Consider the following 24,306-nt stretch of genomic DNA (forward strand, 5'->3'; position numbering starts at 1 on the left):
TTTATTTCCGCGCTTTGTTTTTGGATATCAGATCGCCCAATTACTGTTTATATTAAGTTCACAGGTGAAAGTAAAACATCAATAACTAACTCAATTTTCAAGAGCAGCGGTATAAACAATGCCGTCGGGCCAGTTATCAAATATTCAGTAATAAATTACAATTCCCTAGCTAAACACTTGCCTTTGTATTATGCAGAAAAGTGAAAGTTCATAATAATATCAAAACAATAGCGTCCCCATATAAATTTCACTTGCAAGTTTTCTCGGAACAATAATGCTTATGATTGTTGGCATTGTCCGTAATGTTAGGGTTAACTGATGTACGAGTCTTTCTTTGTTTTTACGTCAAATATATCAATGCTAATGTTTACTTTTGAGGACAGCTTTCAAGCAATTTTCAAGTTATTCAAGACTGTGTTCGTGTATTAATCGGTTCCGCTTTCAAAATCCTTGGTTTAAAATGAGTAATACTGGAGAAAAAGAGAGTTTATTATACAATTCTGCCTTATCTGCAAAGAATACTAAACTTTTTAAATCTAAGTGAGAACTTGAAGCTTAGTCACATTTACAAGAATACATACGAATGAAAGTCAAAGATGACCACAACAGATAAAGAGGAACAATCTTAGCTTTACATAAATCAGTGTAAACAGCTGAATGCGCAGACGTCGATAATATGCAAATATCAAGTTTACTTTCTACGATAAAGTGGTTTGATTTACGACAAAAAAGGACTTATCTTGTGTTTGTTTGTAGACCGTGTTTCGTTGGACACCTGGATAGGAATCTTGACAGTTTATTTTGAAAATCGTAGTTCCATTTAAACGGCAATAAATTACGGATAACTAGGTAATTAATGAACAATGATGTTGCTTTCACAAACAATCACACAAAAGAAACCACATCAAAGCACTCTTCTACCAATTATAGTTCGGCCATTCAGAGAATGCGTTCCTGACACGTCGCGATTGAACTGACGACGTAACTACATTCATTGATTATTGATATAATAATGTTGTTTTAATGCTCCTCAATTGTTAAAACGGTAAACAACCAGCAAAAATATTTTTATCGTAACTGCAACGCCATTGCAAAGTTACGTCGTCAGTTCAATCGCGACGTGTCAGGAACGCATTCTCTGAATGGCCGAACTTATAAGTGCAAATCGTTAGCTAATTGGCTTTGACATTGAAAGTTTTCTTACAATCAATCAAAGTTGATTTTGATAAACATCGGCCATATCTCACCGTCACCTCTTCATGACCTCAAAATTCCTATTGTTCAAGTTCATTGTAGATTCTTGACAACCCGCGCAATCATAACAAACGAGATACTAAATATTATTTATATTACTTAATACTGTTGCCATCTTCGAATTTTGGTGATTTGGACTTCTGCCCACCCACCATGCCAGGGAGTTCAAAATAATTTGGCAGTATCTATACTTACAGCCGAAGAGTTTCTTTATTTGAACGCGCTAATCTCATGAACTACTGGTCCTATTTGAAAAATTCTTACACTGTTACATAGCTCATTTATCAAGGAAGCCTCTAAGCTACATTTTATCCCGATGCGCGAAGTAGTTCCTCCGAAGCCAATCTATTTATAAGTAGGTGTCAGTAACGAGCTGTTGCTTCGCCTGGCCCAGTGTACTCGGTGACCTCTTCGACAATCTTGGCCTTCAATGGCGCGGAACATTATGTAAATGGCATGTTTAGAACTTGGAAGGTGTGTTTATTACGTAGGAGTTAGGTAATATACATATTATCGAAGGAAGTACATTTGATTGATATACGTAGGATTGTAAAGTTTTGTGTGTGTCTGCGTAAGATGTTCATTTGTTTATTCAGGTGTTCGAGCCCTTTTATTTGTTATACCACGTTGCTGATTTAAGTTAAAGATTATTGAGAAAGCAATTAAAATATGTAATATTTAGTGTTTTTAGATAACGCTCGAACATTAGTTATAATTGCAAAAAGAAAATGCGATTTAATAGTAATGTTAAAAGATATCGATAAAATCGCGAAGTCTAAATTCGAAGTCCATAATTTTAAATGCAATCAAGTAGTTTGTGAAAGATACACGTACATACATAGTTACTAATATTTCTTGAAAAATGCATAGCAGTGAATTTCCTGCAATAGAGTGTAGTAATAAATACCAGTCCGGTACAGTGCGCAGGAGTCGCGTGCGCTATGTTACGTCCGTTTCTTCATTCTTTTGTTATCTGCGCGCGCCATCGGCAGATGCCAATCTTGTTTGTCGAAATTATTTACAAGTGATGCTTCAAAACCTGTTCATTTGTTGTGAAATATATTTATATTTTGGTATTAAGCAATACTTGCGAACATGTTTACATATTCTTAATTGAATTTAGGTAATATAAAACGTTGCAAAGACTGATTATAAAAATAAGCATTGACGAAACACAGAAAGTAATGTCACCCAATTCGAAATCAATAGATTTCACTTAAAATTCTACTGGCACTGACAAATACTTGTTATGCCAATGTACAAACTAATTTAATCAATTTATTTAACAAAGAATTAGTTTAAAGCTCAATAAAATTGATCTGGCTATTGATGTTTTGTCCTACAGCCAGCGGCTCTGACCGACTTTTACGCATTATAGGAGAAATCTAAGCAATTCGTTTACTTGACAATGGATGGAATCAAGGTGAAAACCAATCCTAATTATACAGTATTAATTATACTTTCTTTTTTTAATCCATTTAATCTCCGCCTTTGGGCATAATGTTGAGCTGAAGTTGTTTTGTTAGCAAGCGTCTGAAATTAATCGCATCAAAAAGTTGATTGATAGAATATTAATAGAAAAGAAACTCATCCAATATCGGACAGTGCATGGTACAATACGATTGCAAGATTTGAATTAAAAATTAAATATAAATTTATTTTCAAGAAATCATAAACTTAACTCAATTTTCTCAAGTTATATTCGACTCAATAAATCTATATACATATTTGTCTCCCGTATCCATTCAACCTCATCGGTCTATTCAATACGCATGTCCGCGATTTCTAACGTTTGCGGTTTCGCCTACATACATAGTCACCGTACTTAGCATTAGCGGCTTTTCACACGGAATGCGAGTCGCGGCTACTGGACACTTCTGTTGCTCCCATTTGATTAAGTGTCGTGTTTATTATTGATTTTATATCGTACTTGACTTCGATAGACTTTAGCTGTGGTTGGATTCAATGAAGATTTTTATGAACTGTAAAATATTCTGCAACAAGTTTTGTTATAAATGTTACTGAGGCAAAATAAAATTCATTCATTTTTAGCGTTTTTGGTATAATTGCACTATGTTGCCACACGGTACTGAGTACTTACCATATGAAGTTTTCCAAGTAAGGTGTGCACAAACTCAGTTGCACAACGTCCAGTCGGTGCGGTGTGCTCCCCTATTATCACGGCCCAGTTGTCGCTCGTATGTCGTAAACGTGTGTAGCGACCCTAATATTTATTGGAGGCGTACAATTATGCAAAGAATTTACTTCGCCATGCTGTAGTTATTTCATGCAATATAGATTAAAAACAGGACGGAAGAAGTTGGTAAATAAAAATTAAATCTGATATTCTTAGATCAATTTATTGGATGATATAAATTAGTATTCTAGATATTTGGAACCGTGCAGATTAATAACGAGACCAGACCATAGACTATAACGAGTCGTCACAAGTTTAATCAATACCACTTCGCGTCATTGAACCTATGAGTTTCAAAGAAAAGAAAAATAACCTTTATCGCTTTTCGCAGAATTCAAATGTCAATCTAATGTTTAAACAATCGAAAAAATACTCTATGAAATTTTTTTTTCTGCTGCGCTGTCTCCTTTTCGAGGTCAACGAACTTTGCGCAATGTATCGAAAGCAAAAATAGCAAAAGAAATAAAGATAGGCTTATTCAATGAAAGGAAATAAATAATGTGGTTTTTGAACTAAGTTACTACCATTTTTATTCAGATATTTTTTTATTAAATGTGTGGGTTATTTAGCGTTTACTCTTCATATTGGATTACGATTCTTAGGGACTATTTGCGAAGTCAGTGACTTGGGTGAATGGATTCTGATCGATTTATACTAGGTACCAATATCCGCTGTTTTGTCTGAAAAAGTTCATTGTACGATTTGTGATCTACGGCCCATTGAATAAAAACTTTTACGTTATTCTCACATTGACAGTTCATGTTAACCTTAAACTTTCTTTGTTACCTAAGGTCGCGTGGATAATAAAATTTACATAATTTTTGCAGACTGCGATTTAAATTTTAAAGTTGTTCGAAGATACGAAGTTTTTTGCGACAACATTGTAGGAGCTATTCACCGGTAAAGCAAGCGTAGATCCTCAAATTTTTTGTAAGAGGATATATAACAAGTCAATGTCCTCTAACAAAACGCGGCTACTTTGAAATACTTAATTAAATTCTTCGTAAAAGCTTTCTATTTTCCCATCAAAGAGCCTGAACGTCAAGTAATGCACTTAATCTCAACTTAATCGTGTTATATAGAGCTACGCTTTGAATAGATCCTTGTAATGAATCCTCGTGATAATGCGATTTTTTTTCCGCTCAAAGAATCACTTTTAACGCCAAACATTATTTAAAGCCTACTCAGAGGTCGTTGTACTTAGAATATGGAAAATTGACGTCTCTCCTTATTAATATTTATAGACTAGAGGTCAAAGTTTACAGGTCAGTTGTTTTTATAAAAATATAAAAGAAAATCATTACCAGGTACTTTCTTAGCAGGTTTGAAAGGTCTCTGAACCGTCTCTAAGAAAGTCTCATCCATTTTTTTTCTTTTTAAAAGTTTTCACTCAATACCGTTTTTGCTACTTATATTCATACGAATAGTTTTGCTTCTACAGACACATTATATCCTTCCGCTTCGACACTGAAGTATAGAAATAACCGCCAATGCTTCCTGTCCAGCCATATACAATAGAGAATAATAAAACTATACATAGACCATAATCAACGTAACGAATCATAAATGACGACGCTGCAATCTGCGATTTCATAGGAAAAGAATCCATTTAATTTCAAACAAGACAATACATTTTTCTAATATAGTTAGATATCTAACCTTTTGTAAATATTCAACATGCAAATTCGAGGAATTAAAATATCGTGATCGGTCTTCACGATTCTGCTGCCTTTAAATATATCTCCTACCTCTATTAAAACAATTCACCAACTTCCTATTCAGCAGAAAACAAAAAAAAAGAACAATTGATCAGCTAAATTCTCGCACGCCTTGAACCTATCGATAAACCAATGATTTATTATATTAATCTTACAAAGGAAAGGTAGAAGGCTCCGCGGCCTTGCGGCTGTAAACGTGAGGTCACATGTCTATTCTGCGCTCATAATGGGCAGCAGATGACAGCCGATAAGTCCTGCCAGGACGCCATGACACGTGTGCACAATGGCACCCGTATTGTAACGCAACCGGTCCATGCCAAGCCATGGGTCTGCAAGATTTCGCGTACTGACCCTTAACAAGTGCCGTGACGTCTAGTGACACAAGTTACCTGTTGCAGACTGTTCAATGTAATGTGAGCGAGGACATTCCGTAACAGTGCATGCCCTTTGCTCTACATTTCATTTCAACCCATATCAGATTGTATGAAGTTTTTTAAATGAAAGTGATGCTTTTGCGTCACCTTGCCCTTTAATGCATTGTCGGCAAGGCATCTGAATCAGCATTAAATCAAGCTTCCTTCAAGCTCAATGCAACAGTTTTTAGGCCGTCTTCGAGAACGTCAACAATGCACAAGCTCACCGCCACTACCGAACATAGCGTTGCCTTGCGCGCGCAATTCTTTTATTAATTATAGTGGCCAATTGAGTGAGGATATGACGCCATGACGGCGGTGTCCGCGCGTGACCCACCTGCAAATCGAACTGCGCACACGCAATCACGGCATTCATCCTTGAATCGCTTGAGGTAGAAACTGTATTGTTATTTGTTGGCGCGTGCCATCCAAATATCATGGTCCTCCAATGACGGCTTAAATATGTACATTTTAAACAGGGAACTGGTCGTTTATATAAATTGGTGTGATGTCGTGCTCCTTTTGCTACGGATGTGCTATTTTAACATTCCTGAATGTCTGTAGCTCGAAATAAGCAGCTATCGGATGGATGGTAACGATTATTAAGTTCCATTCGATACGACAGAATCGGATGATGCTTAAAATCAGAACTGCATTAACAATCGATGCATTAAGTTCGCATGGAGTCACGTACGGCAATAATACATTGAGTGTCGCACGTAACAGTGCAGACATGAACGCCATAATAATTGACACGACGACGTCTCGTAACTTCATAATCTTGATAATTTTCCCTGTTTAATTCCCAGTAACACAGCAATAAAAAACAATTCTTAAAACTTCAAAGTTTCCATATAACCACGGAAACTTTAGCATGACATAAATATCCATATAATTTACACAATAGACATAATACAAATGGTGTCTATGCTAATAGACAATGGATTTCTTCGTCTGTTTATGGTACCATCGACCTGCGTTATGTCATGCGTGACATTTGGAACGGTCTGCTCATGCGGCGCGATTGATTTCATAACTGCTAAACCATAGTTTGTATTCCTGCGAACGTTTTGCCAACACAACGATGATGGTGTCGAATCTCAAATCGATTTAAGACCGTCTGCTGTCATTAACTCACTCGCTATGTAAATCGATACGGTTCTTCAACATCTCGATATATTAATCAACGGATTAATGTGTGGATCGATAATTTAATAATACACTTCGTATTTCATAACTACCGGATGGAGTTTCTTATTTTGATGAAGAACAGCGTTTTGTAATTTTATCCTTTCGCATATTCGCGTGACTTAATCGTTATAACATTGATCAGGTTACATTATTCAAGACAATCGCAATACTTAATGGCAATCAAAATATATCACATTCGTATCGATTTCTCAAGATTTTGAATGTAATATTTTAATTAAAAACAACGGCTTTTGAGATTTACGCTCATATTACTGAGATATTTTGGTGATGGAAACCCCAATTTAAGATAATCACGATTATAATTGGTATTTTGGAGGCACTGTAATGAGGAAGTAGCACCCTGAACAATAATAATAACCACCTTATGTATGTAATTAAGAAATAGCTATCAATCATACACAGGTACCTACTTGGTTATAACTACGATCAAATTTTTTAACTAAAGCATTAATCTCAAGGCAAAGTACGTAATTCTATAAATGAAGACAAAAAAACAAATATACTTTTCAAAGTTTACACTAAAACTAAATAAAATAAACGTTCTTATTGAAAGATATGAAAAACCTAATGGAGTTGGTGTACTCTAATGTTGAAATAGACTCAATCAAAATCTATAAATCTTTTTATTTACTACAAACGTCGAGGAATTTTCTCGAAGTTTTTCTAAAGGTTTACAAGTTTACCATCTTACAAACGAGATCGAGTATCTTGTTCGGTACAATTACGTAAAGTTCATTGGTCATAAGACATGGTCAAGTCAAACTGACATTATTGAAGCCGTCATTTCGATCGGGGTCGTGTCACCTTTCTCGTGATATTCTTGTCTAGACTATCCTTTTATTTGTAACAAAAACTGAGTATAAATAAGTTACATACTGACATTTTTAACTTTTTCGATGATGACTTATTTTATTATGGCTACAAGATATTGCCTCTTGCGCTTAGGAACGGTCTATCTATCTTTCATTTGTTTTTATAACATTTACGTCTTCAAACTCCTCAGCTTTATAGGATTATAGATGAAACATATCAAAACAAAATAAACCACAGTTGCGAAATAAGTGCCTGTACACTTTATTGAACCAACAATAAAGTTTTATTCAAATAGATTCTTTGAAATACTCGTACATGCAGATTTATATCGGGCGCCGTTAAGAGTACATTATAAATGAATCAGTGAGTTACATTTTTACATCATAAATAACGTTATACATGTTGTATATGTATTGTGTAGCTAGACCGAGAAAGCCAGGCTGTCAGTCTCTTGCGGTGGATGAATCATATTGTATTCAATGCTTATAACATCGTACGTGCGTTACGACATACCGGCTAGTCGAATTTTAAAATCGTTTCGCAATCCCGCCCAGCCCTTGTAAACTAAATGTCAGTCACATCGAATTTACACGCTTTTTATATTAACCGCAGCTTTGGCAGCTTTCAGTATTTCTTAATTCGTTAAATATTTTAGAGATTTCGAAAACGTACTTTATGCCCTGTTGCTTTGCCATTGACCCAGCTTTGATATTTTTTTATCTTTTTACACGTTAGGGGACAGTATTATGGCTTTTTTGTGGAACAAGGGCATGGGTATATAATTTTAATTATAGGACAAACATTAGTTATATTAATAACTTCTTTTATTTAATATCGGCATTAAAACGTATCATAAACTAGACGAACGGTAACAGCCATTAATACGTCCGTGACGTGAGTGTATGAAGTAACAGATTTTACAATTGGAGCCTACGCCGCTACAAATAAACGTGTATCTCTGTTTACAGTGCGGTTCGTCGACCGTCTGTCACTCGTCAGATTTACTCCAAACTTCTCATGATTTATTTGGTAGCTCTGCTGTCGTCGCTCCGTGTAACTGCCGTTTCCGACGTATCTGACCATCGGTCTAGTACTTTACATTGTACAAGCGTCCGTCTGTCTGTCAGTCATGATCGTGCGCCTGCGTTTCTAAGAACGGATGCCTCGGTCCCGCGCTCCAGGACGTCCACTCATTACGTACTATTAGACCTCTGCGTGCCTCGGATTGTGCCGTAAATGGACGGTTAATTGCAGTGTTTTACTGCTAACAGTATTTATAGGCTGAGTATCTCCAGGTGCGCTTTTGTCATCTTCCGACCATCTTACGAAAAATTTCTTCGTGAGGGACTTTACCAATAGTGTTAATAAACATCCGCTTAGATTTAATATCCATCAGAGGAACGAATAAATAATCAAGTAGACACACTTATAATAAAGTTTATATATGCTTCGTTTAATGCGCCGACCAGTAGACCATTAAATCGTCAACAGTAATGTCTATGCTCAAGTGCATAGCGTGAACCGTTACGGCGGGGAAAGCTTTTCATCATGTGGACACGTCCCAGTAATTGATATGTTCCATATCTGTACCACGATGTACACTTAGCGACGAGTGTGTACACTCCTCTGGTAATGAATACTAATCAATTAAATTGCATCACATTTTCCTAGTTGTTGCAAAAACTGACGACCATGGCAACGGTACCTTATCTATCTATTTGGTATATTATCTAAGATTGTGCAAAGCTTTGACCTGAAACAAAAACCAGGAAAACTAAATATTAAGTTAGTCTGAATATGTAAAGTCTCAACAAAACGGGTCGTTGGTTTTTTACCTGTTCTGGGATTTTAACAGTAATACCTTACCTTACCGTGTAAGTCAGTGTTCCTAGATGTATATTTCAGCCTTATCCTCGAATCTTACGCACGACATCACATTATGTCCAACAGGAAAACTAATTCCAAGTAAAAAAATATTTTACTGCTTTTTTATGCTAGTACAAGAAATATGAAGACAGTCACCATGTCAGGTATAAGTGCAAAAATACCCAGTGCATTATAAAGTATATGCAAGTGTAGACAAAGACTCTTCGCACATGGCGGCCGAGCCAGACCGAGTGTCTCACTTCCAAGAAACGTGCGCCGAACACATTCGTGTGATAAATGTGAAGCACTTGCCTCTTGCTCATTAATTACGAATACGCATCATTCTGTGCTCTCTCGCAAATACATCGCATCATTTTTAATGGAGACTTTCAATGTCTGCAATGTGTAGCTTTTCAATATCGATTGATTGCAACAGCACTTAGTGTTTTAATTCGTGAACTTGTACTTTAAAAGGTCATTTCAAAGTACATATACTGCAGGAAATCTTGAAGACTTTTCTTTGGCTTGTTGTCAATATCGAGACAAAGATCTAATTGATTGAAAGCAGAATACTTACACGGATTACGGAAACGAAACACGTGTCTGTTCAATTGATTTCTAAATCAAACGCCTTCTCATTGTGCATTCCCAATGGCAATAGAATCGCAATAGTGCATCTCAGTGGGCTCTTTACTGTCAATCGGTTATCCTGCGATCAGTTAGCTGCGCACACGCACGCCTATCCGTCCGCGACGCACCACGCTGCCGGGGTCGACGACCTCGCGCAACCAACCTGGAAATATACACAAACACTGGAAATGATTGCAAAATGTGCAATGCCATATAAGTGGAAACAATCTTTTACACTAATTATGTAATGCGCAGTAATGTTAAATGCCATTCAAAAGTCAATAACATATCAAATTGTGATTGTATTTTGCGTCGACAGAATGCGTAAATCGTTTTAAGTAATTAAATTGTCTTTTCTGGTGAGACAATCTTTTGGCAGGATCGCGCAAGTAGAATATCAGATTATTCAGATCGTTGTTAGGTAACAATCAAGATTTTCACTCTCCATTACATCTGTCAAGTAACCTTATGATCTTGCTCAGTGGAGTTACTCATCACAGGAACTTTCTCGCTCCGGTTAGACAATATCACCCACGTGGCACATCCAGTCTTCCGCATCTGCGCTTTCAATGAGCGAGTGGGCTCCGGACGAGCGCCAATTATTATTGTTTACTTTCTAACATTAATTGCATATTTCACTCTTACAAAATTCTAAGTGATTCATAGTATCAGGTTTCAACTATTGATGGGACATGTGATTCAAGTAACTCTATGGGGGTTGGACCTCGACGTGCCAATCGATGCAGAAGAAACTAATTATGTGTACATGAGTAATGAACGTCAAAAGGCAGACTAATTAATTCATGTATTGGCTAATGCCAGCCCACATTCGCCAAAAGTCACTCACTGTCTAACATTAACTAATTTCAATTGGTGTTTCACCTCTAAATGAGGCATCAGGACGATCGATAGAAAGTGATCACTCTGATTAATAGTACGCGTCACTCACTGTCACAGATTAGAGGTGAAACATTAAAAAAACAACTTTTCGTTTCATGTCGACATTTGTTTAACCATTGTGTCGGTCAACGAACCATAACATACGTGAGCGAGTATTAATTAATTCTATAAACTTCCTCCGCCTCATTATTTTTGCTCCGAACTCTTACAACTTTCCTGAATTCAAGTTTATAATACAAGTTAATCATCCAATAAATTGGAAAAATGAAAGCTCATTACACAAGTTCAGTGTTATCTTCGAATTGAGATTATGTAAACAAATATAAAAGCCAATATAAAGAACATGTAAGATATCCCAATATTGAGAGAAGTAGGACATGATGAAAAACGTGGAAATACCAAAATATTTACATAAACCAAACGGTTTTATCAGCTCAACATTTCTTTACTCGGAATGTGTGCAGTAACTGTGTTAACATAATCCGAATTCAACTTTGAAGTTTGATTTTGTTCCTTACATCTGATTCCGTAGTACATAATTACATAACTCCCCTATTTACAGTGCATTTAACTATGATAAAGAAATAGGAAAACAAACAGACACATAAATTGTTGTACAATTTGCTTTTAATAGTATTTTCTCTCGCATGGTTTTACGATTTCTTGTATTGACAGACAAGCTGACAACATGATAGTTCCGATGAGGGAACAAGTGTACAATAAAGATCATTATTACTTCTGCTATCGTATACTATCGTATCACGAACAGATATACCCCTTCTTAATTCAATATGGTGCACTTAAAACACTTATAGCTTCGCAAAAAAGCCTTCCTAATTAAAACTCATTTTCACGCTCTCCAAGCTCTTCAATTTCGCTTAAACACTCATCATTAGTATCACACGAAGCTAATTTGTTCTCGTTACACGACTATACGGACAATACCGCGTTAAGGAGAAATTAATGAAGTTATTAAAGTCAGCAGATCAGTTCCGAGCGATCGGCAGCCGGTGAAGCGGCACGCGGCAGCGCCCGGCTGCCTTTCGGGGTCGAAACACACCGTAAACAAAACGACTTCGATGTCTTTATAGACGTGTCTCACTTAGCTGTGGATACTGAGCAATATCCTTTATTGTATGTCTGGTGTCACACTCAATTTTACTATTGAAGGATTGGGTGTATTCTGTCCATGGTATTGTTTTCTATAATTAAAATTATGTGAGCAGCTTCAATCCAGCTGGGTTTAACGGAGGAGTCAAAAGATCGACATAAGACGATAAAAAGTCTATTTTCTACATTTTGATGTACATAGGAGAATGTTTACAGTTCACAGTTCACAGTAAAGTGTTTGTCGAACGAAGGCTTCACTCGATACTTATCCAAACATCTTAGAGTGCCGAAGAAAGTTCTAACCGTGACGACACGTGCGATCAAACTCGACGCGTGTTGACAAAAGTGATAAGTGTTAGTTCAATTGTAAAAGCAACACTTTCAGTGAGTTGCACCATTTAACTATAGATAAGTATAACCGAACCGTTGTTAGTTGTTAAATCACCGATTTACGGCTGGTCAGTCAGTCATTAGTTTTACGGCTGGGTATGGTTTGGTTATCTTTAAATGGTGCAACTCACCCTTAGAGGAGGGGAAATTAACAGGCATGTCAATCATGATACGATTCTGTACAAATTTGCTGTGCTGGTTCCGTATATATTTTGCGATCGGAATGAGGGTAAAAGCTTCTGAGCCGCGATTAATTTCGAGACATCTTTATTAAGTTATTTATGTTTTGCTTGCAATAAGCATGGCGGCGTACCGAATTGCATCAGTTACGACTCGACGTTATGTAGAGCGTGAAATTTTATAACTTGCCCGAGACATGTGCCTGTTTAGTACTTTTTTACGATTTGTGTACGAATTAAAACTGTGTCTCCGCGAAAATTAACGTTGAGTTGCACTTTTAATGTCTTTGTTATTCTTTACGATGAGAATGAGAATAAGAACGAAAAAGAATCCTAAATTGTATGATAGTAATGCTCATGTTATCTAACGTAATATGTTTATCGCATAAACATATAAACAACATAAGTATTCGTCTTCACAAATGCTACACACAAATGTCAAGCAAATACACGTATCCGACAAACTGTCCTAATGTAATAACGACGTCCATTCAGATACAAATCAAATAAGACTTAATGTAACCTCCGATCTCATCTTACATCATCAGTCTACACTAGCCTTTATTTATTGCGTACAAAAAAACATTAGGCCACCTTACGTAATACCACCAATTGTTATTATAATATAACCGTTATTTGCAAGTAGGCTATCGACTATCATTACCTATATTAAGGCTATGATAGTCGTAGCCCGTGGCTTCGCCTACAGTTCTTATTTGATCAGCTTTCTAGATGCTAGCGTAATTGTGTATAACGCTTTGATTATGTGTTGTTACTCTGTAATAATGTTAAACGCCATAACGTAGAAAGCTGTTTTCGATGTTCTAATTTTACTTTCAGAAAGTAAACTAAAAAGTTTTGATAAATGAGGAATAAGAAGTCATTTAAATTTTTGGTCTACGTGATCCCATCCTATTTAAATATAAACATTATTTCCAATCAAAAATACATTTACATACGAGAGAGAAGCTATCGGGAAATTAGCGAGAAATGAACATAAACAAACGTACGCACGTTGGGAATATTGTTTAGTAAACAGTCTGGTAAGGGACCGCTTTGAAGTTGCCGCTATCACGGTCGAGTGAACTTTCAACCTCGCTTATTATGTTCCTGCTATTTTTTTGTTCGTTTCTTGAAGCCGACCTACCATAATGAGGCAGGTTGCAGGCTTGCAGGACCGCCATTAAAAAAAAATAAGTATACATACACACATCAAAAGTGTCTAGGGATCAACATATATTTTTGCAATAACTTTTCTCCTGATTGATATTAATTAAAATTTTCTTTAAGGATTCATCAAATAAAGTGTTTTCGTTTGTCACAGTAACGATAAACCAAGTCACCTTTGCACTAATAAAGAAATTTGCCATTTTCCTAATAAAGGGATTTTTGACATTTGAAACACTAACACAAAAGTTCGAAAAAAAAGACTGAAATAACAGTTTTCTTTAAAAGTTTATTGGGTAACTTAAACAATTAATAATCCGTGTTTCTACCGCGAACACTAACAACACAAGAACATCGGTTTGGCATACTCAAAATGAGTTCATCCAAATCACGATGTGGAATGGCCGCCCATGTTCGTTGCAACAACAAAAAAAGGTCTTCTTGCGACTGGATACCCTCCATATTCGGCAGAGCTCTTCTCTGTAGCATATCCCATGCATGCTCAATCGGGTTCAAGTCTGGCGACTGAGCAGGCCAGGGCAGGACATTGATGTTAGCTGCCGCGAGAGTCTGTCTTACAACTCTTGCGGTGTGCGGTCGTGCATTATCATGCATTAACTGAAATAAGGGACCGATTTGCACTTGTAGAGGAACGATGACGTCTGATACAATCGTCTCAGCATAAATTTGAGCGTTGAGGTTGCTTCTGATCCAAATCAACTCAGTTCTTCCGCCGATCCAAATACCCGCCCATACCATGATGGTTCCACCACTATAAGGATGGACTTCCTGGCAGGATTTTAATCGCTGTTGGCGTCCAGGGGTTCTCCAGTGTCGTATACGTCTTGTATCCGGTCTCATACCAAAACGAGACTCATCAGAAAAGCACACGAAACGCCATTGTTCTTCTGCCCAATTTCTGTGTTCAAGAGCCCATTGATATCGAATCCTACGATTGTGCATTGCTATAGGTGGTACCCGTAGCGGTCTTCGGGAATGAAGGTTCACTTCATGCAAGCGGTTTCTGACTGTTTGGTCGCTAATTAAGTTCCCTGAAGAGTGATGAAGCCTCACGGCTAACATCATGGCGGTTATTGTTGGAGCTCTTCGAGTTAAGATTTGAATGTATCGGTCTTGTCTCCGTGTGGTGCAGCGATACCGTCCTCCATGGCGCTCAGCTACGGTACCAGTGCTTCGGTAACGTGTCCAAAGTCGACTGATAACACTCTGACTTGTATTCAGAGCTAAAGCCACAGTACGTTGCCGGGAACCAGCTTCTATCATTCCCACGGCTCTGAGCATTTCTTCCCTGCTTAAATGACGTCGCCGCTCCATAATAACGTTGGTTTTAATCAGTAGTAGGGAAACAGTAGCACTAATAATGTCTTCAATGCGTTGTATGTGTTTATAGGGAAAATATTGACAGCTGATTTTCATCTTTTACTCGAATTTGATTCACAGTTCCTGATTCAAATTATGAAATGCACCAAAAAGGATCCATATAAATTTATAAAATCATAAATTTATTACAAAGCCACATCTCAATCTCAAGAAATCCGCATAAAAATGCTTGATCCCTAGACACTTTTGATGTGTGTATTTGCTTGCATATTATTAACCAGTGATGCTCCGTCAAGATAAATCACCTGCAACTTGCAACACTGATGTAATTTCATAAAACGCATCTGATGACCACGTAGGCCGCATATCCGTTCCATTTTCAAACAACAATGATATAAATAGAGTAAAATAGGTTATAAAACATGAATGCATGAAACTGCCTGACCCAAATACGAATGACGTCAAAGTGACATGACGTAACGTAACGCGGATCGGGATCGATGGGCAGCGGCGCGGGATCTGGTTTCTATTATACTTTCTATCGATAAATGCGTAAATCCGCACATTACACCGTACATCATAATACAGGATGCGATTATGTAGAAAGTTACAAAACGCGTTTACTGGGCGAATATCGAGTTTTGAAAGTGATGTGATATAAAATTGTTAGTGCAGACAGATTTATGCTGACACTATTGTAGCGTAAGAAGCAAAAAACAACAATTCAAAAATTAATTCGAAATACTGGAGCGAGCATAAAATTTATTATCAATGTTTTCAATCACTTCACCAGACGCTTAATGGTCGTAAAGTTCAATAAAGCGTTACTCACAACACTTATGCTTTTAACGTTAACATAATATAAAATTAATTGCTAAATGTCTTATATATGCCGCGATCTCTCGCACAGAATAGCCTTCTCAAGAGCACGTCTGGCGGGCGGCATTATGCAACAGTGACTCATTATTACCAAATATCGATCTATACTACTGCACGCACCATAAATCTTTCAAGACGCCGCTGTTGAATCATCCAAGCCGCCTATTGTTTATTCGACACTTAGTCACGATAAGTAGATTTAATCGACACGGACGGCATTACACAAATCGCCACTACAGAGTTACGTAAAAAAAGAAACGCAAATATTGCGGAAACTGTCAAACTTATTTACTGAAAGCGTCATTATGTATCATGTGAATGGGTCATTTCATTCGTTACCACTTGCCTCATACGAATAAGAAATCTAAGAAGTTATTGGTCGTACGTCAATATAGACGACTGCTAAAGTCACTCCGGTGTTCCTATTTCTGTTCATCGTCCAAAAAAAGTTTGATTGCAAAGTAACATGCGTATCGGAGCAATGACTGGCCCTGAAAAACTTTGTAAAACTGTTAAGACACGTATACTGAGAAATGTAGAACGTTTGCTTCACCAATTTCAGTAAAGCAATCTTTCTCTTTGACACAATGTGAACAGAAAGCTAGAACGTACCGAGTTCAATGACAAACCGAGGAAATTCGTGACGGCTTCTCATCTGGCGAATAAAAAGGATGTAAATTAATAAGCTTGCGGACAACTTGTGAACTGATATGAAAGAATACATCCTGTTCACTTTTTTCATACTAATGGATACTCAGAACTTCAGGGAAAATTCCACGTCATAACTTCAGAAGGGGAACATTAAAGAACTCCCGAGGTCGGAAGTTGCTAAGTGCCTCAAAACATTTTGAAATTATTTGACACGCCAATAATTCGAAGCGCGAAGGAAAAGTTTGACAAATTACGATCATTACCTCGTGTTCGCGAGTCCGAGGAAATTACCAGTGACACGGCCATTGATGAGCACTCGATTATAATTCACTTTGCAAGCGTTGTAGCCGGATCTTAGCACTCTCCTGACACAGCTAACTCATGTTTGTTGAAAGCACCTAATAGCTTGGTAGATATGTACTAAATCACTCGGGATTTCTTCGGATTTTTCTCGGTTTCTTCGGTGATCAAATGAAATATTATTATTTAATGCCCTTCTTACGATTTGGGCCAATAGGAACAACTTCATCATGAAGTAGGTACTTACGTTAAATTCATCAAATATCTTGGAAGCAACTCCAAAACTTTACCCAAATATGCGTGTCAGAGCAGAGGAAAAATTCGAAGAAAATACCAGTACAGTGCTGAATGGGTCATCCGGAAAAAATCACCAGTTTCCGTACCGTGAAAACGACAATTTGGCAGACGGCGCGGAGTCTGCGCGGGAGCACTTTCTCTGTTCAGACGCAGCTCGGCAGAGCGCCGTCATAGTCCTTCAGACGCGCGCCCGCGCCGCCCGCCCGCCAGCGCTGCACATTTCCGGAAATTTATTCAATTTTCACATTGTTGTTTTATCGCCGGTATCGATTCGATCGAGTTCTCGGATATATCGAGCTTTGTTGATATATTGCAACACTGGTATGAATGTTCGATATCGAGTGCTACGGATTTGTGTCTTCACTTGGTGTTATTTCGGAAGTTCGCGAATGACGTTAGGGCCAATGCCCTCGTTTCGAATTGACGTGTAAAGTTCGCTGGAAGGGTATTGTTGAGTGAGTGTACGTGCAAGTGCATGGTGTGTGAGACGGGGGCGGTGTCAGGCGATGACAATGACCACAGCGCCTCACCTGTGACGTGCGTGGACTGCCGCCAAGTCATGACACTCTGGTACACCGATATATTGGTGAGCTTGCATTCACTGTTTCCTGAAGTTATTTCAAGATGCGCTGCATTTATTTTTTGGGACTCAAAATATCCTTTGATTTCACCTAGCTGGCTTCTATTATGCTAACATGAGGCATATGTTATAGTAGGCCGGCTAAAGCCTTCTTCACGGATGATTATGTGAAATCGAAGCTATAAAAACAAATTATATTACTATCCAGTTTTTTCTTTCGTACATCCAAGCAAATAGGCAATAAAGATCTGGCCTTATAATTAACTCTATGTATATTAAATAAAGCCACTATCGACTCGCTTTCGATCTCTGATCGCCTAAGGAACGTTTACCTAGATTTTAATTCTGGTCCACGCGAAGGCGTCACAGACACAACACGCCTCGCAATTACGATTATTGGAAGGTATAGGCAATTGACCTACAAGTAAAGTGATATGCTATTACCGATAGATGCCGTCGAGCCTGCATCTATCGGGTCAATTACTCGATAGGTCCGACATTCTTTCGTGTACTTTCTATATAATCACCGCAGCCGCCCTCGCGAACGGGACTAGTCAACGAGCTTCCTCATTAGCTCCCCTGTTAATTGTTTATTAGCATCTCTCGTGTATTGCACGCTCGTTACGTCACCGTACCACTTCTGACAAGCCGTTGACCCACTAATTGCATTTGATGTGAATAGGTTACAATCGCTAAACGTTGTCGTCGGACAGACGAACATGATTTTTTACTTCACTGTTACATATGCGGAAATCGGTTAATGTGGGTCAGTCACAATAAATCATCGATTCTTATCGTCGACCGACAGTTTTCAAGACTATTTGAAACACGAACGTTTTCTCACATTAACGAAATAAAATTGAGTTTAAAGGCATTCGATCACGATAAGCTATATGGCTCTACCGTAAAATAAATCTATTGTCTCTTAAATGGCGAGTCGTGCTCATTTTTCGAGTTGCTTCTCCAAGTTAATGTCATTTTCGTTTCGTTTAAAGGTTGAGGTTGTAGGCCACAAATAAATCATTGAAGACACTTGCATTGCCTTTCAAAATCTCAAACATAAATGTGTTTAACAAGAAGGTGAATTAAAACAGCATGAAAGATTCAAGACATTTTCTTTGCACGACTTAAACAACAACTCATTTGAGATTGAAATCTAAACCCGGTTAAACAGATGGTTATCCGGCGATACCGTGACAAGGGCCTTGACTCGCGTGCCGTGACGATGTAGCACGCATCCGCGGAAGAAGCGACCGCCTTCATACTTTCGATTTCCTTTGAGTAACGAGCCTCTGCCGCGGGCGGGTAAACAAACACGACGACTAACAACACCTATTCAACACTATATAGGCAACTAGAGAAATGTTCCGTCTTGTTCGCGACCTACTTTAAAGCATTGTCAATCTCCAAACCGTTAGCATTCTGAAGTTTGTTAAACTTTTTTCGTCAATCGTCATCACGGGTTTTTGGCATTCGCATTAATTACGAATCTATTTTCAAACGTCTTTAAAATATCTGCTAGTGAATACATTGTTGTTTCAACGTTATTTAAGACCATTGCAAACGTCTATTTCTTGGATTTTTAATTTCGTGTGAAGATTAATTTGCGAGTGGAAATCAAGTTGGCAGATTAAAGCGCAACTGTGTAAAAACGTGTTATTATTATCGTGATGGCGCCTTTGTTCCGGTCAATCTGCGTCGGTGCGCGTGCGCTGCGCCACTGAATCACAATGTTCAGAAGGATCGCACTGGCCAAGCTTGCAAGTATCTTATCTCTCGCTAAAATAGATTAAACACTTTTTAATGTGCGCTTTCAAGTATTTGTATAAACTTGTCAACACGCAAGTCCTCTGTAGCTTCCTAATCTATGACGTGTTTATCCACCTTCACTCTGCAACAGATATAATGCGAGTCACACTGTTTTGTGCAGTCTGATGATTCATCTCTATTCTTTCTGAAACACCTATAATTAGGGTAGGGGTGAAAGCTAGACCACACTTTTATTTTAGTTCCGTGTTGTCGCCTCACGACTTATCAACCAGTTTTTTACGGAATGCACAGTAATTACAATAATTTTATTAACGGCTAGACACGGTTCGATTACACGGTACTTCCTTGATTTAATAGATGGCCATGAAAACGATGACTATCAATTATTTTGAGCTTTCATTTGTCGTATTAGAATCTTTTTTTTTGAGACGCGTCTTGTTTGCGTCATGTCTGTCCGTCTTTTTTTCTCCTCGCATGTATAGTATTGACGTGAACAGTCAAAGACATAAGTAGGTACCTACGATACCTCAGTACCTACGCTTTTCAGCATTTCAATGATTCAGAATTCAGTGTTTTTACCGTCACGTGTTTTTTTATTCAAAATACTGAAGTGTCTTCTGGACTTTTCTCGCTGACTGTACAAATGGCCTGCAGCCAAGACATTGAAAACATACGCGGACATGGTGGTAACTAATCTATTGTCACTCTTTATAGTGAACGTCATCGCTGCACGTTCAGCCGTTCACGACTGTAGGTAAACTATACGAAAGAAAATCTATTTTATTATTTTCAAAACACGTTTGTACGTCATGCGTTGATTGAATGACTGGATACTCTTTTGTTGTTACATTTGACCTCAAATCGCCTAGAAAGCAATGGAAAGGAAGAATGGAACCTCTTTAGTCTTGACAGATCCTGTGATTCGTATTTTGAAATCACTAACGTTCTTTTTTCGATTGTTACAGAGCCCCGGCGCGGTTAGCGGCGGCGGTGCGGAGGCACAGCCAGGGTCCAGAGACGCCCTGGATGTGCGCTACTCCCTCGCAGCGCTCGCTGACGACTACACCAAGAGGAAACATGTGGTGCGCGTCACTACTGCGGCGGGTGCAGAGTTGTTACTACAGGTATGTTCACAATCTGCTTAAGCTCTTAAGCAGCTCAAAATTTAAAGGGTCTGTCTGAAAGTTAGAATAACTTTGCGACAGTAAACCCCAAGTGCAGTGTCCTCTGTGAGTAGCAGTGTTGATGATGGATAAACCAACATTAGAAATTACATCCCATGCATCAGCTGCCTGATTGAAGACAACTCTATTTCGAACGTTCATTAACCTTATCTGCCACTTACGAAACATTCAAATGTAAAAATATCTACAACAATGAGTTTTTGTAACATTTTCCATACAATGATAAACACGACGGCAGGTTGCCAATACATGTTTCAATTATAATTAGCGACTGCGATGTACCTATTGTTATAATTTGAACATTCCAAATTCCAATGCAAATTCAATTCATTTCGATAAACAACAAGTTTATTTAGGTCCTGTAATAAGAACTTGACGATCAGTGTAAATAGAAAATTTGTCATTGTAATTTGACCTTTATTACGTAGGCTGAAGGTGCAGCGGATGCCCAGCGCTGGCTGGCTGCCCTCCGGCGCCACTCGGCCGAGCCACCGCCGGCTGAGCCGAGTCAGACACAGGCTGCACCCGCGGCCCCCGCGCCACTGCCGGCGCCTGACTGCCCCTCCCCGCTCCCGCCGCAGCGCAGCAAGAAGATCGGCAGGAATAGGTCTCCTACTGGTATGTACCATCTTATTTACCCCTTAAATACAAAAAGTTCAGTTTCCATTATGTAAGCACCAAAGAGATTTGTCACATTGAAACAATTACTGACAGACAAATGATTGAAGATACACTCGTACATACGAGACAAGAATCAAACATAGAACCCCCATCTACCTCCTACCTTTTATGTCTACACTATGTACACTAAAAGAAATATTTTTTACAGGCCCACCGACCCCAACCCTGCCCTCGTCTCCCAAAAACAAGACCTGGAAGGGTCGTATGGCGAAGCAACTGCGTCGCATGCACGGCGGCGCGGCGGCAGCGGCAGCGCCCGCAGCTGGCTGGCTCGGAGCACCACTGGAGCGGTGCCCGCATGATCCTGAACATCCCCTCGTGCCTAGAGCTGTGACTTTACCTGCACATGCCGTTGAGGTAGGCAAAATTTTAACTATTTATCTTGTCCAGAAAAGTCAATTTATCTTGATAACTGAAATTGAGCAGAAACCTAAGCTACGATGAGCTTGTTGGAAGTTCTCCTCATTTCATTATAACCTCTTGAGCAATAGTCAAGCATTTCCACTCTGGACAACCTTATCAGATTTAATATTCAGATATTCAGCTCTCAGGGGCTTGAGATTTTATTCTATCATCACCTAATTCTTCATATATCCCTTTCCCCAGGCATACGGTCTTCGCACAGTGGGCGTATACAGAGTGCCCGGCAATGCCGCCGGCGTGGCAGCCTTAGCAGCCGCCCTCGACCGCGGCGAGCCTCCACCCGCGGCCGACGCCCGGTGGGCAGATGTGCACGTCGCCTCCAGTCTACTGAAGGCGTACCTTAGGAGGTTGCCTGATCCCTTGCTTACGGCTGACCTGTATCCTGCTTTTATTGGTGAGTTAGTTTTAGGAACAAATCTATATGGATATAATAGTGAAAATCAAATAAAAACTCTTGGCATTCGTTGGCTCTTGCAAACAATTGCTAATGCAATGTCGTTGGCCTAACTGGATAATTTGGTCATGTGATATTTTCATTAGTCCAAAATGGAAGTCTAATGAGCAGACCTCTCTAAATAAGCCAGTCTATTTTTACACTGTTGGGAATACCCAGTCAGTGTTGCCACTATACATAATTGAATGGAGAGACAATTCTTAGATATCATTAATATTTAAATATCGTGACATCCGTGTTTAAACAAAGGTATCTCTGCTTGACTATTAACGACAACTGGTTGCAGTTAACAAAGTGTATAAGCCGTAAATGTTTTCTCTAAGACTGCAATCAAAAATAATGTGGTTAAATAATAAATTCTCTCTGCTTCTTCCTGTAGCTGCCGATCGGTCACCAGAAAGAGCACGGGAGCTGCGTCGTCTAGTCCGTGCATTGCCCGACGCACACTACGAAACACTCAAGTACCTGATCCAACATTTGCGGCGAGTGGTAGCGCACTCCGCCTACAATAAGATGGAGGCCAGAAACTTGGCCATCGTGTTTGGCCCAACGTTGGTCCGGGCGGCCAGCGACGACATGCTGGCCATGGTCAATGATATGTCCAGCCAGTGTCGCATCATTGAGTCCTTCCTCACACATGTAAGTACATATAAATCAAAACATGCAAAATAAATAAAAATCGAAAATTCTGTTATGGCTATTCTAATAAATCTTTTGTCCTTTTTGCAGTACGAATGGTATTTCGAAGAAGAGGAGGGTGACCCCCCAATGGACCCCCCCACAAGCGCGGAGGAGTTATCCCCCGCGCCTGCACCCTCACGAGACCTCCTCATACACAACGTTAAGAAGATTGAAGGTAACTATCTTTACAAGCTCCAAATTATTTGTCCCTTCAAAATTTCGATTGATAGAACCTATTTGGTGTCCTAAATTTTGTGTCCAGCCATTATCCCGTGTGAGAAACCAATAATACCATTCAAAGTAGCCTTCCAAATTCCAGGTAAGGACGTGTCGACGCGCGACATTGTGTCGTCGATAATTTCTGCGGCGAACCGCAAGATCCAGCGCAAGCCGCGCTCGAAGCCGGACAAGAAGGACGAGAAGGCGACGTCTCCGGGCGGCTCGCCCCCCGCCTCGCCCCTCGCCTCGCCGCCCCATCACCTCACCACCTCGCTAGCCGAGTACGACGGGCTCAACCACAAGTACAGCAGGACGCAGGATGCCAACAAGTAAGTCTTCTAAATAACCGTACATATTAGATGAATGTTAAACAAATGTAGTCCGATCTGAAAACTAATTTGTTCATATTTTTCAGAATTGAACTGGAGTCAATGCAAGCGCTGGGCCGCGGTCGTCAGGAACTCTCGCGGCATACTCACGCGCTCACCAACTTCTCAATAGATGGTGAGTTACACTTTTAGGTATATGATTTCGGTTTTTGGGTACCTAGCGTATAAATAAGACGTCTCAAACATACTGTCTTATGTCTAATTTTACTCGGTTTATGTCTTGGTTGGCTATGGAACTGGGAATGTCTATAAAATGCTATTGTTATTTATATTCGTGTACAATAAAGGTGTCCGCTATTTGCCCCACTAGGTGTCCAGTACTGACGTCAGAGAGTAGACACACCAATCCCTTTCTTTTGTCCACATTACAAGGTAGAGGAATGTGAGCGTGCGTGTTGCAAATGTGTGCGTGTACGCGCCGGCTACGATAACACATGACGATACTTGTTCACATCTGTTGCTAACGTTACCTAACGTTGCTCTTGTGCGGCACCATAACCACTCATTGTCTAGCCGTATAAGAGCGACGTAGTCACAACGACAACTAGATGTGAACATTGTAGCGATCAAACTAACGCTTCAAGTCGGCGGCTGTTGACAGCACGGCT

The 24,306-nt window shown here is 39.1% G+C and overlaps 1 protein-coding gene across 15 annotated transcripts in view; it reads left to right on the forward strand.

Moving 5' to 3' along the window:
• The window catches only part of LOC124631145 (rho GTPase-activating protein 23), a 334,067-nt gene that overhangs the window by 306,488 nt on the left and 3,273 nt on the right, over positions 1-24,306 (forward strand). For 12 of the 15 annotated variants that reach the window (XM_047165350.1, XM_047165351.1, XM_047165345.1 and 9 more), the window contains 8 exons: positions 20,633-20,791; positions 21,280-21,469; positions 21,681-21,889; positions 22,139-22,349; positions 22,789-23,048; positions 23,139-23,265; positions 23,395-23,638; positions 23,725-23,813. In XM_047165350.1, coding sequence (XP_047021306.1) covers positions 20,633-20,791; positions 21,280-21,469; positions 21,681-21,889; positions 22,139-22,349; positions 22,789-23,048; positions 23,139-23,265; positions 23,395-23,638; positions 23,725-23,813 — 1,489 coding nt within the window. Of the gene's footprint in view, positions 1-20,632; positions 20,792-21,279; positions 21,470-21,680; positions 21,890-22,138; positions 22,350-22,788; positions 23,049-23,138; positions 23,266-23,394; positions 23,639-23,724; positions 23,814-24,008; positions 24,071-24,306 lie in introns of all 15 variants that reach the window. The other 3 variants (XM_047165349.1, XM_047165359.1, XM_047165358.1) reach the window with 2 other exon arrangements.

This window comes from Helicoverpa zea, chromosome 6, assembly GCF_022581195.2.
Source record: "Helicoverpa zea isolate HzStark_Cry1AcR chromosome 6, ilHelZeax1.1, whole genome shotgun sequence".
NCBI classification, from domain to species: Eukaryota; Metazoa; Arthropoda; class Insecta; order Lepidoptera; family Noctuidae; genus Helicoverpa; species Helicoverpa zea.